At 26.4% G+C, this 19,974-nt stretch overlaps 1 protein-coding gene across 1 annotated transcript in view; it reads left to right on the plus strand.

Moving 5' to 3' along the window:
• Positions 1–19,974, plus strand: part of LOC136088950 (uncharacterized) — a 110,091-nt gene that overhangs the window by 14,310 nt on the left and 75,807 nt on the right. The window contains exons 5-6 of the mRNA XM_065814234.1: positions 5,843–5,987; positions 17,604–17,893. Of these exons, the coding sequence (XP_065670306.1) occupies positions 5,843–5,987; positions 17,604–17,893 (435 nt within the window). The remainder of the gene's footprint in view (positions 1–5,842; positions 5,988–17,603; positions 17,894–19,974) is intronic.

Genomic DNA, 19,974 nt, shown 5'->3' on the forward strand with positions numbered 1-19,974 from the left:
ACCTATTAATATATGGGTTGTAAGTTCAAGTTGTTTCTCTGTAAGTTAATTATTTATTGTAAGTTAAAGTTTAACTTGTTTCTCTGTAAGTTATTTGTTTATTGTAAGTTAAAGTTCAACCTTTTTTCTATGCACTTCTTCACTTCTTTGCCCTTTTTTACACTTCTTCGGTATTCTTCAGCAATTGTTTAGGAGTTTAGGGTTGTGAGTTGCAACAACAACAAAAAAAAACTTGAGTAGCCTCCTTTGAAAATAGTGACCCTCACAAAAGCCATACAAAGCAAATTAAAAAATGTATATATTTCAAATATGTTAGTGACTTTTATGAAAAAAGTGCTCAATGTTTTTAATGAACAGAGCAGTAAGAAGTTGGTAAAAAATTTACTTATTACTTTTTGTTATTAGTTAGATCATCTAATTGTTTTATGATTTTAATTATAAAATCATTAGATGATATGTATTTAATTATTCATAATTCTTTTTTAACGTCAGAGTTTTATGTTTTTTTTATCAAATATAGTTTTCAATATCTATTACCAACACTTTAAAAGATAATGTTATGTACTATTGTATTTCATTAACTTATCTTCAGCAGTCCAAGTAGTGGCAACAATACAAAGTTAATGTTATTAAATGGCATGTAATTTTGTTGTTATTTTTTTAGTATGAAATTAGTAACTTTAGTTACACACAAGACAAAATTTAGTATTAGCAACTTTAGTTATACACAAAACAGAAAAACAAAAACCATCTATTGCTAAAATAATGGTGCATTTGTGTATAGCTCTTGATAATTTTTTTGAATGATTACAAGATCTTTGTACCAGAATTTTGTACTCAAGTTTTGTATGTAAAATTCAGAAAGCATAATGCTTCATAAGACTTGCATTTTTTTTTTGGCAAGTTTATTAAAGCGCTCTAATTTTATTTTTAAAAAAATCTATATGCTTATGCTTTGTTACAAGAAATGTGCTTATAATGGCCGAATAGCGATTAGAGTAGTTAAGAAGATTGATTAGTATTTTTTGATTTTGAACTTTTTTATAATATTTTAGCATTTTTTTTTTAAATTATGGTGGCCATGAATTTTCTCTAGTAGTTAAATTTTTAAAAACCCCTGGATTGGTTTTGACTATCTATTCTTTTAAGCATTTTAAAGGCAATCACACAAATCATTAATAAAAGTTTAAAAAATATTAATGCATGCATCATTGAGGTTTTTAAATAACTATTAGTTATTAAGTTACTTGCAGCATTCTTTAAATGATTTAAGAAAAATTGAAAAAGTCAAATGAAACAACGGATGGTTTTTTAATTTAATTGAAACATTTCACAGTGAAAACTGACTTAGTCGAATAGTAAATTATTATAATAAGATGTTTTTGTTTAAGAAAATGATGTTATTTTGCCAACATTGTCTTTTAAAGCAATAAATTGGATTTTGGTACAATCTTTCATAAAAGTTTATCATTTAGAGACTAATAAACATTTAAATAGATGTAATGTGCATCATATCTTGTTAAAGGTTTTAATCTTAAAATTGGACAGCATTGAATAGCATTACTTCTTACACATATATACGCAGCTTCTCTTGAGCTTAGTGAACTGTTTATTCATTGAAATTTTGCCAATTACAGATATCAATTGAATAAAGAAGTTAAATATCTCCTTTTGAAATTCTACTAATTTTAGTAACCATTATATCCAGTAAGATTCTAGAAGAAGTTTTAAGAGATTTAATTTCTTAAATAAAAATAATACGCTTTCAACTCATCAACAAGATTTAGTTAAGAACAACAAGTTTATCGAGGCACTAAGCATCTTTTTGTATTGTTTAAATAGTTATGCATGCATGAGTTCAAGAACAGTATCTGCTGGCAATAACATTGCATCTTCTCTGCTGAGAAATTCCACTGCCAGTTTTGCTGCCTCTGTGACATGGAATGACTCAAAATCTAGTTCTAGTCTAATGACTCAAAATCTAGTTTGTTGGTCACATCAAGAACAGTCAATTAAATTAATGTCTGGAATAAACATTTCTTTGTTTTTAACAAAGGCTCAGTCATTAAAAAATTGAACTCCGACAACAACGAACATCTAGATGCAGTTCTATTTCTTTACCAAATTTCTCAATAACTTTCTTCTAAAAAATCTGATTGCGAACTGATAATGTTTGATGAATTTTACTACTTTTCGTGCATTCATTAAAATTTCAGGATAGTCCACATTAATCTTATCGCTTTTCAAAACTGAAATTATCATCATGATTTCCATCTTCATCCTCTTCTGAGTCGCTGTTCGTTTCCAATAAATTTTTACATGTGGTATACACCAAGATGAATTGCATGATTGAAGCAAAACTGATCTGATTTTGTTGATTGTCACATCATCTTGAGTAGAACCTACTATATCTCTATTTTCTACTATCTACTAGTACTCTAGTATAGTAATCTACTATATACTTGTATTTTGCATTGAACATTTAGCTAGATAGGAACCAAAAAATCCTAATTTGGCTGGTTTAATAGGTTTTCTTACCTTTACTCTCATGTAGGTTGACATCGATGTATTGATCAAAAATCCTGAAAATAATTTTTTAAAAGTTAATTTCATTAGTTTAGTGTTATAGTAACACATATAAAGGATTTGAGACTATTCTTTTGACTAACATTCTATTCGTATAAAATTGGTGAGCCAAGCAAGTTGCTTATCTGAAAGCTATCGGTTTAAATAAGTTTTTTGTTACTTATTGCCGTTGTCTTAAAGCACAATACAAATCAGGGTTTTCACTGTCCTGAAAAATATTTCTTTTTACCCATATAAACATAATTTTAAATAGTATACTGTTAGTTTCTTCGTTTGGAGTTTCTCATAAAGATGCAGTTTACAAAAGAATGCTGAATCAGATTACAAAAGAAGTGACTCCCTCAGCTTTTAAATAATCGTTATGAAAAACATTTAATAAAACATAAATCAAAAAATTTATCAATCAATAATTTTAAGGTTAATATTTTTTTTTTAATTAATAAATTTAATATTTTTTAATTTATAAATTTAAATTAAAGGTCAACAACTTAATTTAACTTATTATAGTTCATTATGAATCTTGTAAATTTCACCTTTTTCTTAAAGAAATACGATGCATTGATGTTTAATATTAATATTGTTATATATTGTTAGCTTTTTGAATTTATATTGTAAATATTATAATTATTATTATCCTTATTTTATATTACTAACATTATTGAATGTTTACTTAACATTATTTAATTAACTATTTGTAAATATCCTTGGTTCTTGTATGATTTAATCAGAAATGTATGGTTAATAGACCTCTTCATAATGCAGATTTTTGTATTTGTCTTTTTTTATGCGCATAAAAAAAGATAAATACACAAATAAGTTATAAAAGAATTGTAAAAGTATGAGGATTTATTTTCTCAAAAGAAATCATTTCAAGCTGACAAATAACATTGATAACTAATGTTATTATATGAAAACAACCATAAAGCAACATAGAGCAAGAGATCATATCTCTGTTTAGAGTCTCCAATCATTTGTACGTGTTACCCTAACCAAAAAATCAGAATGAGTTGAATCATTTCTTTAACCAAAATGAAACAGTTACACTTTTTGTGTTCCAATTCAATATCCTTATACTTTTGATAAAGTTTACAATGGCTAGTATGTTAGTAGCTTATAGTAGCTTTTTACATAACTAAAAAAATTTTCATATGGAAAAGCCATGCATGCATCCAATTTATATCTTAATCATGGTCGATTGAGGAACAACAAAATTTAAAAACTGAATGTGCACTAATGTTTTAAACAAAATCTTGTAAGTATGTACTCATCTTTTGTACTCTTGACCTGAAATCACTCTGTTAACTGATCCACTTGACTCAATATTGGATAATGATATTGTGATATTCCATAACTTGGTGTCCCGATGGTTAAAACCACTTATCGCATAGGGTATGACTTTTCCGGTTTGTGTGCTTTAATTACACCATACATACGTGGCGTTACTGGGTCGCTTGGGTAAAGACTTTCATATTCTTTTTTGGTAAATTGCCCTTTTTTATTCAATTTTGATAGGTAAGTTCTAATTTTAGTAGCAAATGTAATGGTAGGGTTCTCCTTAATTATCTTTGTTTTGCCAATCTCTTGACGAATTTTGTCAATGGCTTTGTTGTGTTCTATTCTCACAAAGCCTGCTCCTTTATCAAAAGAGTATATATCAATGTTTTTGTCCTCTTTTATTTCTTTTAATGCTTCCCTCTGTTTATAATTTAAATTACTGTTTTTTTGTGGTTTAAGCATTTTAAGTTATTGATACTAGCATCTTCAGCTTTAATTACAAATTTTTAATTAAATTAAATTACAAACTAATGGTAACGTCACTTTTTAATGACTTCTTTAAGGTTCTCTTTAATTGGGCTTCTTTAATATTACATAGGTATAAAAAATATGGCATCCAGAATTGCGTTTTTACATATTGATCATCATCTTTTTATGAATTATGGTCAGGTGGTATCGGCCGCATGTTTGGAGGGAATACTTTTAAAATATTAATACACAAACCCACAATAGTAATTAATTTAATTCCAATAAAAAGACCTAATATTTGACAAAAGCGTTTTTAAGATGTTTATTTTCATTAGTAAAAAGCTACTCTCTAGTATATACGGGCTACCCTCCAGTTTTGAAACATGCCTTTTTTCTAACATTATTTTTTTTATGTTTTATACATTATTAAGGTACACAATAATTATTTTTTAGTTTCTAATTTGATAGATAAATGTTTATATTTTAAAAAAAGTCTTTTGACATTTTGTTTTCTGTTAGTACATGTGTACAATCTATTTTTTCCTTAAGTGTCCAGGGCTACCTTTCCCCTAACTTTTCCCCCAACTTTCCTTAACTTTCCCCTACATAAACATTTACAAAATACAAATCCATATAACCTAACATATATTAACATATAATAAATAACACATATTACCACATCATATGACACATAATAATACTTATCAAAAACTATTACAATTATAACATTTAAAAGTCCAACATTTGTGTAATATTCGTCCAATGACATACCTTGTAATGCATATTTATTAAATTTATAAAACAAATTATCATATAAATTGTTTCTGGAACGTGCTACATAAAATATAGTTGTATGAAAACCTAGGCTTTTTGAGACTAACATTAACTTTATCAATCATCCCTCCATCTAAAGGATAGATGAACTTCCTCAAATCAACACCAGTGATAGAAGGCCCTCTGTGAAAGAGGACCTGGATGCTGGGAGTGATATAGTAGGAACTTATCCCAAGTTGAATTTACATATATATATATGCATATATATATATGCATATAAATATACATACATATATATATATATATATATATATATATATATATATATATATATATATATATATATATATATAAATATATATATATATATATATATATATATATATATATATATATATATATATATATATATATATATATGTATATGTATATATATATATGTATATATATATATATGTATATATATATATGTATATATATATATATATATATATATATATATATATATATATATATATATATATACAAATATATATTGGAAAGATACTAACAAAAACCCATCAAGCAAAACTCTTATATAATATATATATATATATATATATATATATATATATATATATATATATATATATATATATATATATATTTATATATATATATATTTAAACACACACACACACACACAGAAAGAGAGAGACAGAGAGAGAGTTTTTTTTATTTATTTACTCTGTTTTTATAGATATTTGATGGTGTAAATAATCACAAAGAAGTAGTGTACAGATGGTTTTTATACCCTATAAATGCTCTACGGATTAGAATCTTTCCTCTTGTTCTTGGGGTTGATCATGGATGTCTTAGAATTGAGTTATTTGGTTGTTTAACAAGTTAGTATTTAAATATTTTAATTGATTTCATGTTGTCATGCAATTCAATTAGGATTTCAAATAAAGCTTACGTAAGGCTTAAAAAATCTTTTTATGGTAAACTAGCATAGTTACTCTGTTAAAAAATTTATATAAAAAAACAATAGTATTAAAATATTCTTACTGTAATCCTGCCTCCATTTTCTTAAATCTTTGCGAAAATTTTATTTGACGATAACTTTACCAAATATTTACTATTGTTTTGTACCATTTTTTAAAAATTAAAAAGACAAATTCTGTTTAATATCAGTTTTGAAACAATATTTTTTTACTGTTTTGTCCCGTATTGTACTATTTTGAGTTGCCGAAATCAACTAGCAATATTAACGCTAACCTATCAGGGTTAGCAGAAATGCACATGAAAATCAATTCAGCGATGACATAGCAAATATGATCATTTCATATATATAAATATATAAGAAGCTATTGCGTTTAATAGTTTTTCTGGTCTTAATAATAAAGAAGGTTTATATTCTTTATATATATTTATATACTTTTTTTTATTAAGGTTTTATTTATAAAGGTTTATGTATATATATACATTTATGTACTTGAAATTTTATAGTGTTAAGCAATTTACTTTAAATTGTTTTATAAATCTTTTTTAAAAAAAATTGTTTTATAAATCTTTCTTTCAAAGAAATTGTCCACTTGCAATTTGTTTTTCTAAGAATATACCATCAACATGTCCAATATCTACACTTTTCCATCCATGTAGATTTGGTATAGACTTTTAAAAAAACATTAAAAAAAAAAAAAGATAAAGATGTTTGTTGCAAAAGTTCATTGATAATTTCAAATTGTATATAATTATAAAAATATTCATATATATATATATATATATATATATATATATATATATATATATATATATATATATATATATATATATATATATATATATATATATATATATATATATATATATATATATATATATATATATATATATATATACATATATGATTATGTATATGTATATATATGTATATATATATATATATATATATATATATATATATATATATATATATATATATATATATATATATATATATGTATATATATATTTACATATATATTAATTATAATATATTGTTTCTATTGAAACAACGAAATCTAATTTTCAACAGAATTACCATAGGGTAGTGATATATGCTAATTTCATTATTCTGTTTGTAAACTTTGTAATATGCATCATAGCAAAACATGGAGCTCACCATCATCAATATGCTAATGGCACTCTGTTCACTGCAATCAGACCAGGTAAAGACCACATAGACAGTATATCTCAATGTGCCAATGCTGTAACCAGAAGGTTTCTAGAAAATAGATTACTGCCTAATCTAAATTAAACTGAAGCTAGATCTTATTTGGGTCTAGTAAACAAACCCCAAGTTTAAAAATAAAACCCCATTTGCATTCATAAGTGCAACTCTAGCGCATCAAATTTAGTGAAAATTCTTTGTATCACCTAAGATTCAACACTCTCTATAGATTAGTACATAAAAATTCTTGTAAAATCTTGCTATTATATTAGCGCACATCACTAATTTAGCCATGTCTTCCCAAAGATGTTGTGAATATATTCGCCTGAGGAATTGTAAACTCTCAACTTGACTACTGCAGCAGATTTCATCTGGAACTTCTCAGAAAAATCTTAACAAACTCCGAGGTATTCAAAATAATTTAGCTCATATTGTATGTCTCTCTCTTTCATAAACGAAAAATTTGCTTCAATCACACCACTGGTTGGTGATACGTCAAAGAGCAATTTACATAATATACATCATGATTCACTAAATCTCCTGCATATCTATTTAATCTATTTCAAATTCAAACCTTGCATCTTAATATAAGCATGACAGACAGTTGCCAACTCTCATCTCATCAAGCAACATCACTTAGCATAAATTTTTTAGTAAAACTACACTGCGGACTTGGAACAATCTTGGTAAATATACTTAATTTAAATCATGTATTTAATGATGATTCATCATTGTTAAAAATGTAATTCATCATCATTAGAATCATTTTAAAACATACTAAAAACCAAACTTTTCAAATCTGCTTCCTTAACCTAGAGAATGTTTGTTTATTAGTGCTTCTGAATCATTTGACTACCCTCAGCAAGAATTGTTTTTATTGACCGATTTTTTAAATTAGTATAATTGACCTCCTTAAGAGCATTCACAATAATTTTTAGACAATCACTGAGGTATTCTGTTATGTTACGAAGCACAAGCAATTCAATAAGTGTTTTTGTTTGTTTGACAACAAAATATCTAATATCTTTTAAGTCTATACTTTTCTAATTCTCTAATCAATTCATTTTCTTTTTTCTCGCAGGATTAGTTTCCAAGTTTTGAATAATAATTACTTTATTTTATTCTTTACTAGATTCATCCAAAAGCCCATCCCATATTTGTTTCAGACAGATATTAAAGATATCTTTTAACAATTGTGGCAGCTCTTTTTTAGACATCTTAATCTGAGTAAGTGTTCACAACTTCACTGTAACTATCATTTTTTAAAGCCCATTGACTTACAGTTGCCTAATGCCAAATGCTGACATAAATGAAATTGATAAAATTAGCTACCTATTTCACTAACAATTTTATTAACAAACTGTCATCATAGTATAGCTCTATATAGTGTTTTTGTAATTATTGTGGAAATTTGTGGAAAATTGTTTGTTGTTTATGCGGATTCCTACTAGTTCATAATTCTCTGTGCCAACTAATCATTACATCAAAACAATTCTATTTACAACTCTAGGTTGCTTGTCTGTTATGGAAATATGTAGTTTTTGCAAAATAAATGGCTTTATCAAATATCTTGGTAGTTACAATTATTTGAGAAAAAAATTAATAATAAAAAAATTCTTTGCTTTAAATAGTTTCCACCCCCACAGTTATCCAAAAACAGGTCCTTACCTCATCAGAAATGACCTGAAAAATCCCTTGGAGAGTTGATTTTATAGGTAAAAGGGATAGCTTTTAAGAAAGAATTAAAATCTTCTGATTAGGTCTGCAGGAGAAAATTGAATTTAAAGTGTCTGCCTAAATATACCTAAATACACCTTTATTTTCAAAAAGTGTTTGCACAGCCAAAAGTTCAAAAAAACACTTTTTTTTGCTTTAAATTTTACAAAAATATTAAATTTTACACTAATATTCCTAAGATTCAAAATTAGGTTTTAATAAAGAATATTTGTATATACATTCCAATACTAGCATATCAATATACAATATTTTTTAGTAGGATAAAAAATCAAAAAGATGTGCATATATTTCTAAATATATAATCACTGATTTATAAAGTAGCTTAAACCAATACAAATTTGAGACTGTAGATATTTTTTTTTATATCAAGACTGCAGATCTTCTGACAAAAATAAGTAATTACACACATGAAAATATACTCTGACTGAGGTTTTTCTCCTGAGAGTTTTTTTAATTTACATTAACGACCTAGGATTTTTATAGGATATTTAAGATAATTAATAATTCTAGGATTAACTCTTACTTCCAATCTTTCTTGGGAACCATATATCAAATCCATTGCAAAATTAGCACCTACTTAGGTTGCATCTCTTTATCGTGCATGTTACTTTTTTACTCTGAATTCGATACCAGGGCTCGAAATAAGTGCCTGGACAATGAACATTGTCTGGCTCTTGAAAGATAAAAAGCAACATTTATTGGTCATATTTTATGGGATTTATTAATCATTTTAGTTGTTCCAAAATGCTTTTTATAAATTTCAAACAAATATTTTAGCTTTTAAAGCCACTTTTAAATTTATTTTATAAAATTTTAAAAGGGGTTTTAATTACACATTTTTTAATAATTTAAATAAAATGGGTTTATTGTAAACATAATTAATTTGTTACTTTATTTAATAAAGCAATAAATAAACTTAACAATATATGTATTTAATATATTTACGTAGTAATTTATGAATTTAATACTTTTGTATTTTTATTAAACGTTCTTATTATATATTTAATTATGTATTTAATAATTACATAATTTATTTATTTAATATATTTACATAATGATTTATGTATTTAATAATTTACAAAGTATTTTGCATAGTATAGTAATTTTTAAAAAACATAATATAAATATATTTTCCCTTTCAAATTTTAGTTTTTTGAGCTTAGATTTTTTATTTTTCTTTAAGATTTTCTTTGTTAGATAATTTATCTTTCAAATTTTCTTTTTATTTTCAGCGCATTTTGAAATGCCTAGAGTTGTCAAAACAAATTGCATGGTCAAGTTGTAAAAACAAAATTTTTTATGTGTGGTCAGGAATGGCATTCGATCGCATTTCTTTAATTTTTATTGGATATGTCCGTCAAACTTGAGTATTTATCGGGCAAATTGCCCAGAACAAAGTTCGTTATTTCGAGCCCTGCTATACTGTTGCCATATTTGCAGTGGATCTTGGAACCATGCTTTTTTACTTTTAGTAAAGGTGCAAAAAGGCATTATTAACATAGTTAGACCTGCTTTTGCAGCTAAACTTCAACCATTGTCACATCGTTATAATATTGATTCTCTTCTTCTTTTCTATAAGTATTATAATGGGCACTGCTCTAAAGAGCTAGTGCCATTATCTACTAAAATTCATTTTCGTGTCACTCATCATTCAATTAAGTCTAATACTTTTACTGTGACTGTTCCTAAGTGCTCCAAAAATTCTTTTTGTCTAGTTATTTTCCTCAAACATCAGTCCTTTGGAATTCGTTGAAAATGGAAAACATCAGTCTTTTAGAATTCTTGTTTTCCTGATTCGTATAATTTGGAATCTTTAAGGCCATTTGTTAATCGTTATCTTCCTTTATAAACTTTATCTTTTCTGTTTCAGTAACTATCAACACTAATAATGGTTGCTTGCAGCCTTGTTGGAAATAAAGATGTTTTTTTTAATTAAAAAAAAAAATGTAAAATGTAAATAAAGATATATATTGAATAAAGAAGAAAACTTTTTTGTTTTGATCCTTTATGGGCATACCCTTTATAATATCAACATGGCTTTAATGACTTGAGCCTTGGTTAGAAAATTATTCAATTTTTTTACATAGTCTGAGCACATTTTATCAATTCTATTTGGTTTAATAGGAGAGGAAGTAGTTGGAACCTAGTCATAAAATTTAATAAACCACATTGTGAATAAAATGCAATGAACTTGAAGCTTGAATTTAAGGAGGTGAATTTAATATTAAAAAAAAAAATACAATTATAATATTTTTTGGCTTCCTGTTTCAAAAAAATTATCGTTATCATTATTTAATAGTTTGAATTTTTTTTACATAATTTTCATGTAGTTATGGAAATCATAGTAATTTAAAAATCATTTTTTTAACTATATATCTAAATAAGTAGAAAATTTTAATTACAATAACAAATTGAAAAAATTTCATTTCTGTTTTTTTTTTTTTTTGAAATTGTTAAATAAAAAACATTTATAAATAATATTTTAAAATGAGTAACTAAAATCATTAGGCAAGTTGTAGAATTAGAAGTTACAGTTTATATGTGTCATATGATCATGGGGCACAGTTATTTAAAAGGGGGTCTTAACCTTTTCAGAAATGACTCAAAAAATCCCTTGGAGGGTTGATTCTATAGGTCATGGTAATCACTTTAAAACAAAAATTAAAATCTTTTAGTTATGTCTGCAGGAGAAAAATGCATTCAAGTTTATCTTAAATGTTGCAAATATCTTTAAACAACAGTGTATTAACCTATTGTTCAACTTTTTTTTCCTTCTTTAATAAAAATTTAACTAAAAGGCAATAAAATTGAAATATGTTCTTTAACTAAAAGGCAATAAAATTGAAATATGTTGGCGCCAAATTTTTGCCGCTGAAATAATGCAAACAAATAAATTGACCCTTAGGTTAAAAATTAATTTTTCTTTGTCAAAAAATGCCTAATTTAGCAAAAACTCATGGTGATAGCTGAAAATCTGTTTGCTTTTTGTGTTTGAAGAAAAGTGATGGCATATTAACTGATTTTTTGATTGAAAGAGTCAGGATTTTTAAGTGTAGTATTAATTTCAATAATGAGAAAATTTCAACTAGCATTTGCAGTTCATGTAGAAGCAAACTACAACGATTTGATACTGTTAGTATTATTGGACAGATACAAGACTTGTACAATTTCAATTTGATTATCATTAAGCCATCTACATGATATTCTGGTGCTTGCCAGTGTATAATTTGTAGAGTGGCCAAATCAAAGCTTAAATAAAATCTGCCACAGATTGAGCTTGATATATTGAATCAAATGTTTCAGGAATACCATCTTGCTGCAGCAGATGGTATTCATGAAACATATTTCTTTGTCCAGGCACTTATTTCGAGCCCTGGTATCGAATTCAGAGTAAAAAAGTAACATGCACGATAAAGAGATGCAACCTAAGTAGGTGCTAATTTTGCAATGGATTTGATATATGGTTCCCTAGAAAGATTGGAAGTAAGAGTTAATCCTAGAATTGTTAATTATCTTAAATATCCTATAAAAATCCTAGGTCGTTAATGTAAATTAATAAAAGTATAGAAGACAAAGATTAGATGACTCGTCAAATATATTACCATTTATAAATAAAGGAAGATCAACACTATTTTGATAACAATTAGCTGAAAAAAATTGAATTTTATCTGAGTTATACTTCACCAGCCACTGAGAGCCCTGTGCTGTAACAGAAGTAAGATCCTTTTCAAGCTCAAATGCCCCCTCCAAGCAATCAGAGAGTGTTGGCTTCTTATCAAGACAAGAGTAATTGGTAGTATCATCAGCGAACAATGCCACCTTAGGTGTGAGAATTTCTGGAAGATTGTTAATGAAAATTAAAAAATTATAGAAGACAAAGTGTGGATGACTTGCCAAGTACATTAGCCTTCATAAGAAGCAGAAGATTGTTATCGCAATAATGCCTGCATTATTGCGATAACAATTAGCTGAAAAAAATTGAGTTTTATCTGAGTTAAACTTCACCAGCCACTGAGAGCATTGTGCTGTAGCAGAAGTGAGATCTTTTTCAAGCTCAAATGCCCCCTCCAAGCAATTAGAGAAAGTTGGCTTCTTATTAAAACAAGATTAAATAGTAGTATCATCAGCAAACCATACAACCTATGTGATGTGAGTAATTTCTGGGAGAGTATTAATGTAAATTAAAAAAAGTAAAAGAGAATATAAAAGTGTCAAGAATAGAACATTTAGGAATCACTGAAGTTACAGGAAATGAAGAAGAGTGCTGTCCACCGATGACAACTTTTATAGTACAAATGGTAAGGAAGGATTCAATAATCCTAAAGATGTTACCTTATACACCATAATAAGAAGGTTTATTGAGAAGACCAGCATGCCAAACTTTATAAAAAGCTTTAGAAATGTAGAGAGTGATGGCCTTAACCTCTCCACATCTATCTAATGCCTGATAAAACCTATCAGTTATTACTGTTAGCACATCAGCTGTAGAATGAGAAGATCGAAATCCATATTGATGACCAAAAAGTAAGTTATTGGATTTAAGAAGAGAGTTTTAATGTTTGTTAATTAAAGACTCAAAAACCTTGCTTATGATAGGAAAAAGGCTAATGGGATGGTAGTTAGATAAGTCAGATTGCTCTCCAGTGTTTTTGAAAATAGGGATAATAGATGCTGCTTTCCAGCAGGCTGGAAAACGATACTCTGATAAGCACTTGTTAAATTGTTTTGAAAGTATAGACAACACCTCTGCAAGACTATAACAGGTATATTGTCCAGACCACAAGCTGTATAAGAGTTTAAACAGGAAATCACTTCAGATACTGAAGTTGGAGTTATATCAAGCAATGGATCAACCTGTTTGTTGACTATGTCAGGTAGGATGTGTTTAATGGAATCGAAAGATGATATTGATAAAAAATTCTTAGCAAACAATTCAGCTTTGTCTTTAGGTGAGGTAACAAAATCTGAACCATGCAGTCAATTAGTTTTTAGAGAATTGTTTTGGTGGTACATATGAAAGTAATGGTTACGATTGGAAATTGCAGCAGCACAATGAGAGAAAAACCATGGAGAAGAGTGAGGGTTGAATCAGAATTTTCAAGAGGGAACAAAAGATTTCCTGCAAGCCTGAATCCAAGAAATTACATAAGAAGTCTTATTCTTCCTGCTGAGAAATGAATAGGGGGATTCTGATGGAGATCAAACTGTGATCAGAAGCACCTATAGGTGAATGTGGAGAAACTGGGGTAAGCATGTGATTATTGCTGTTTTTTAAAAATAAAGTAAGATAGCCATGAACGCTAAGATCAAAAGATGAAGCTGCTGAACTTAAATAAGTCTCACAAAAAGCAAGTTGAACTTGTAAACTTTGTAAGAGTTAAGACTTATCAATAGAAAAGTTACTTTGAAACACAACACAATCCTAACACAAACCCAGGAAGAGGGTACATGTTAAATGTCAATAAACAATAGGGCTAGGTGTTTGAATAGATGAAAAAATTGTCTGTATCCAAAACAGCCACAAATCCTCCCTCAAAAACAAAATATACTAAAACGCAACCGCCCTATCCAGCTTTGTTTGGTCTTAAAAAGTAAACAAAACCCCCACTTTTCCCTGGTTTGTTCTAAAATCTGTATCACCTTATTCAAACATTATTATTATTTTAGATTTTAGTGAAAAAATTTTTTTTTAACTCAAAACTAAAAAAAGGGAATTTAAGAAGATTTTTTTAATTATAATTTTTTTCTCAATGTAATTTTGTAGCTTAGCAAATTTGCTAATTTTTTATTGCTAAATCTTTTTACTGTATTTGCTTCTTCATGCTCAAAAAACTGTTTGTTTGTCTTTTTATGTAAACATTAATGCTTGAAAATTCTTTCCTGTCTTTACATTTTATTGGCAATAAGCAAGTTTTTTGAGTCTTCTTAATACTTTTGTATTTATGAATTGAATTTTTAATTTACAATTTTAGATTTTTTTAATAAATATTTTGCATATATGTTCACTTTTTATATACTAGTATAATGTCTAAGTAATGTGTTATTGTAATGGAAAATTAAAGTAATTTATTTTTTATAAGAGGTTATAATAAATAAATCAACAGTATATAAGTATATAGCAAAATTATAAATGTATTTTAATATGTAGTTATTTTTTTTAGAATTTTATAAAGAATAAATAAATAATCTGCCAACCATTTTCTTGCACTTCTTCTTTGAATGTTTTTTTGCACATTCTATTCTCTACTTTCTAGTAATTCCCAATTTAAATATTGCTTATTTACAGCCTTGTTATATGTTTTTAAAATTTAAGTGTTTTGTTTTTTAATTATTTTAATGTCGGTGTTGTCACAGGTTTAGACAAGTTTTCATAATGCCATTTTTTGATATAAATTTGATGCTTTAAAAGAGTTAAAGGATTTTTTTTATAATCTTTTTGTGTAATACCACCTTCTACACATGTGCATGCATGTTGGAAGATTTTACATAGACTAACTTTACATATTTTAATATTTACAATAACAAAACTTTACATATTTTACAAAACTAATTTAAATTAAAAAATTGTGTTCCTGAAACCTAAACATGCACATATACTAATTAAATTAAAAAGTTTTGATTCAAAAAACAAAATACCGTATTTTCTTTTCTAACTATTCTATACCCAAACCAAACAAAGAAAAAAATTTTATTTTAGGTTAATCTAGATTTTTTTCTTTATTTAGAGCTTCTTGTGACTTCTCAGAGCAGGAATAAATTTAATATTTGGGTCTTGCCCATATTTGTATCAGTATATTTTGTTTAATTGCACTTTGACTAGAGGCACTATCAAACTTTGAAGTTAAGTACATCTTCAAACTTTTTTCTGCTTTCAGTGAATGTTCTCATTAAGTCTTAGCATTCAATTTCTCGTGTTTGACAATTTATTTACCACCTTAAACTATTTTTGGTATCATAACTTACCACCTATCTATACTAATAGCCGACCTTAGAAACAAATTATTAGAGCTATTAGTACGGCTATTAGTAGTAACTACCACATATCTTGGTAACCTTAAACAAGATAATATTTATTATTTAAGTAAAATTTGGTTTGGTTTGAACTCAAATAATTTAGAACTAGCTTAAATCTTTTGCTTCTGCTTCTCTTACTTAGATCTTCACTGTCCTTGTTCTTTCTACTTAAACCTGCAGCAAGATTTTTTCAGTAAGCTGTTATTTCTTCATCCAATCAAGTTTGCTCATGTTCCAGAAGTCTTAAAAAAGTCCCTAAATGTTTCATTAAAAATGAAAAAAAATGTACCTAAATGTAAATTAAAATCTAAAAGTTTTTTAGATTTTAATTTACATTTTAATATTGATAGATAAACCTCTAATCTATTAAACTCAGGTAAAAGAGTCTCAAAAATGTTATCATGGTTCCTAACTCTTAAATTATAAAAACTAAATGTATTCATTTCATGATGATGTAAGTTTTTCATAGTTTTGTATGCAACATTTAGTTATAAGTGTTTAATTTAGACAGTAGGCTGTGTTTTGATTATTTCGGTTTGATAATTAGCATGATTGCTTTAAGCATGATGTTTTGAATATTTGTGTTTGAGTTAGGACAAATTACCTTCATATAGTTAATGTAGTGCAAAAAATTTATAAAAACAATTAGTAAAAAATTTTACATTTGATATTAAAAATTTTTTTATTTTTATTTGTGTCATATTTGGGCTACAAATTTATTTTGTAGCCCAGTTATGACACAATTGTGACACAAACTTTGAAAGTTGATTTAACCTTAAATCAACTTTCAAAGTGTGACACTAAAGCAACCATTTTGTGCGTAATATTTCTAATAAAAAAGAAGAAAGTAAAAGGTCTTTTTTTAATTTAAGACTTTAAGAATAATAAGGTACAAAAATTGGTTAATCTTTAAAAGTTAATCAAAAAACAATATTTGTCTTTTATTATTAGTTACGTTATAATTTGATTTGTTAGCTGTTTGCAATTATTTTGTAATGCCACTTTTTTTTTTCGATTTTGACTCACTGGGCACCTGTCTCAAAATTAATGTAAACAACAATTATAAAATTGTTCATTAGATATGATCTTTGTATTTATAGTCTGGGTAAAAGAAATTGCAAACTGAAATGTTTTTCCTTTTTTTTTGTAGACTTTATCAAGATTTGATTTTAGGTATCATGGTTTTTTTTTTTTTAAGTCCCTGTGGTTTAGCAACAGACTCAAGCAGCCTCTTAATATTATTGAGACATGATTATTTTATTTATTTGCCATATGTAAAATTTAAAATTGTAATTTATAAAATAATAGTTTCATGAGTGGAGCTAGAAGAAGCCAAACTATTATTAAATATTAAATGGTATTAACAGTTATACTTTTTTACACAAGATGTTCTTTAAGTACATAGTTAAAAAAATGGGCTAGAGATATATTTGACTCTATTATAGATTATTATAATAGGTTCTAATTTTATTTATAGTTTTTTTTTATTAACTTATTGCTTTTTTGTTTTAATAATATAAGCGTGTTTCTTAAGTTTTTTGTATTATATTTTATGCAGATCCTTTAGAAGAAATTGGTATGGAAAGTCAAATAATTTTAGACTCGCAGATTTTTTTAAGTGCGAATTCAGATGGTGGTGTATCACAAACACGCATGTATAGTGGGTCTGGTGATTTTTATGCCTATCGTGACAAAGAACTGTATATACAAATTGACATGAAACATGTGATGAGTATTAGTGGTGTGGCAATAAAAGGTTCTGATACAAGGAAGAATAGTAAAAATGTTGTTTTAAGTTATTTGGTTTTTCTTGGTACACAAGATAATTTAGATAAAGAATTCGTTGGTGTAAGTTGTTTATTTTTTAAACACATTGATTTTTTAATGTCATAATGTTATGTCACAATCTGGTGTTTGAGCAATTCTTTATTAAAACGTTTTTAACATTTGAAAACTAGAACTATAAAACTACATTTTTATAAAAAAGTGAAAATTGATTCTTTACAAAATGGTTTTGTTTATTTTGATTAAATATGACCTGTATAAAAATGTATATATAAAAATCTATATTTACAAATACATTTAAATGGCTTAAAATTTTTAAAATTTTAACTTTTAAAATTAAAAAAAAATAGGTTATATTAAAGTGTGTACATATATATATATATATATATATATATATATATATATATATATATATATATATATATATATATATATATATATATATATATATATATATATATATATATATATATATATATATATATATATATATATATATATAGGCTAATTATAGACTTGTCTATAATTAAGTGGAACATAAATAAAAGATGCCAATCTTATAACCCATCTACAAAAGATAGTAACCTTTAATTAACCTTTAAAAATAGTTTAACCTTGCTTGGGGTAATACAAATAAAAGTAAACTTAAACTTTTTGCTTATTCAGCGACCTATTCATATATGAACCTAACATTTTTAATATTCTTTGTTTTATATTCAATAATAAATATAATTAAAAGTATTTCATACTTTTAATTATATTTATTATTCCTGAAAAATATTTTATTATGACTTTTAATAGTGGATCACTACTTAATAAAAAAGTTAATTGGTTTCTGATTAATAACTGCATAGAAATTTTTTTTTACTTTGAATTATTTTACTTTGATTCCAGCAATTAGCAAATATCGGATCACATATATTTGACGTCAGATCCATTGCAAGGCTTAACTTGTATTTTTTATTATGGTTTTAAGTTTAACTTAAGTTCTATTATAAAATTGTATGTTTTCATTCAAATTATTTTAATATAGTTTGATTTAAAAATATGTATATATATTGATCACTTTTAAAACAGGCGAGAGTTGCATTTCCAACAGTATACAACATTTTTCAATAAATATATAAAGGCAATAAATACAAAGCATCTAAAACTATGATTGATGTTTTATTAAGTATAAGTTCAGCAAAAATGTGGTAGTGGTGTCATGGTAGAGTGCTCGTTTTATAAGCGAGAGGTTCCGAGTTCGATCCCCACCACATCCCTGGTAGTACCGCGTGTTTCGGAATTATAGAGTTGAGAGAGGGTTAAAACCACAGTAGCCTCATCTGTAGTGGCCTTATCGGCCTTGGGGAGGTGAATTAACAAAAAAACAATTTAAAAAAAAAACATTTATCTTAGAAACTTTGTTTAGTGATCACTGTGCAGTTTTTGCAGCGATTGATGGTATCACTAAAGTAGTCAATTATTCAAAAACAATCAAAAGCAGACAACTAAGTAATAAAAAGACAACAATCATATCCAACGCAGTCAATAACACTAACATACAGTTCAAAATAAATGAAAACTCAACCATCATGTGGAATTACTTCAAACTCAACATTATAAGTATCTAAAATGCCATTTCACTAAAAAAGATGACAAAAATACACATCAAGAATGACAACAACAAATGGTTTGGTCAAGAGTTGAAAAATTTGCACAACTATTATCATTTTGATTTCCTAAAAATAAACAATTTATCAATTTCTCAAATTTTTAAAAAAACAAGAAGAGGTTTTATTAAATTAAGAAACAAAAAATTAACAAGTTATTTTAAAAAAAAAAGAACCGAAAAATTTTAATAACTCAAAAGACTCATTTTCTGCTCATTTTTCATCAAAATTAAATCAAACTTTGAAGATAGTTCCTTTCCTGATTATATACTTTACAACAAGAAGGCTTACTCAAACTTTGAAAAGTCATTAGTTTTCAGCAAATTCTTTTGTACATTCAAATCTAATTCCGATTTTGTACCTCATGATTCTTATAACTTTGTTAACAATTTTTTCAATAATAATCTAATAAGATTAGAAAAAATTTAAGTTCTCATTTCTTTCTATTAATAAGTATAAAATTGTTGATGAGATTAAAAACTTAAAAGA

Source organism: Hydra vulgaris, chromosome 12, assembly GCF_038396675.1.
Source record: "Hydra vulgaris chromosome 12, alternate assembly HydraT2T_AEP".
NCBI lineage: Eukaryota > Metazoa > Cnidaria > Hydrozoa > Anthoathecata > Hydridae > Hydra > Hydra vulgaris.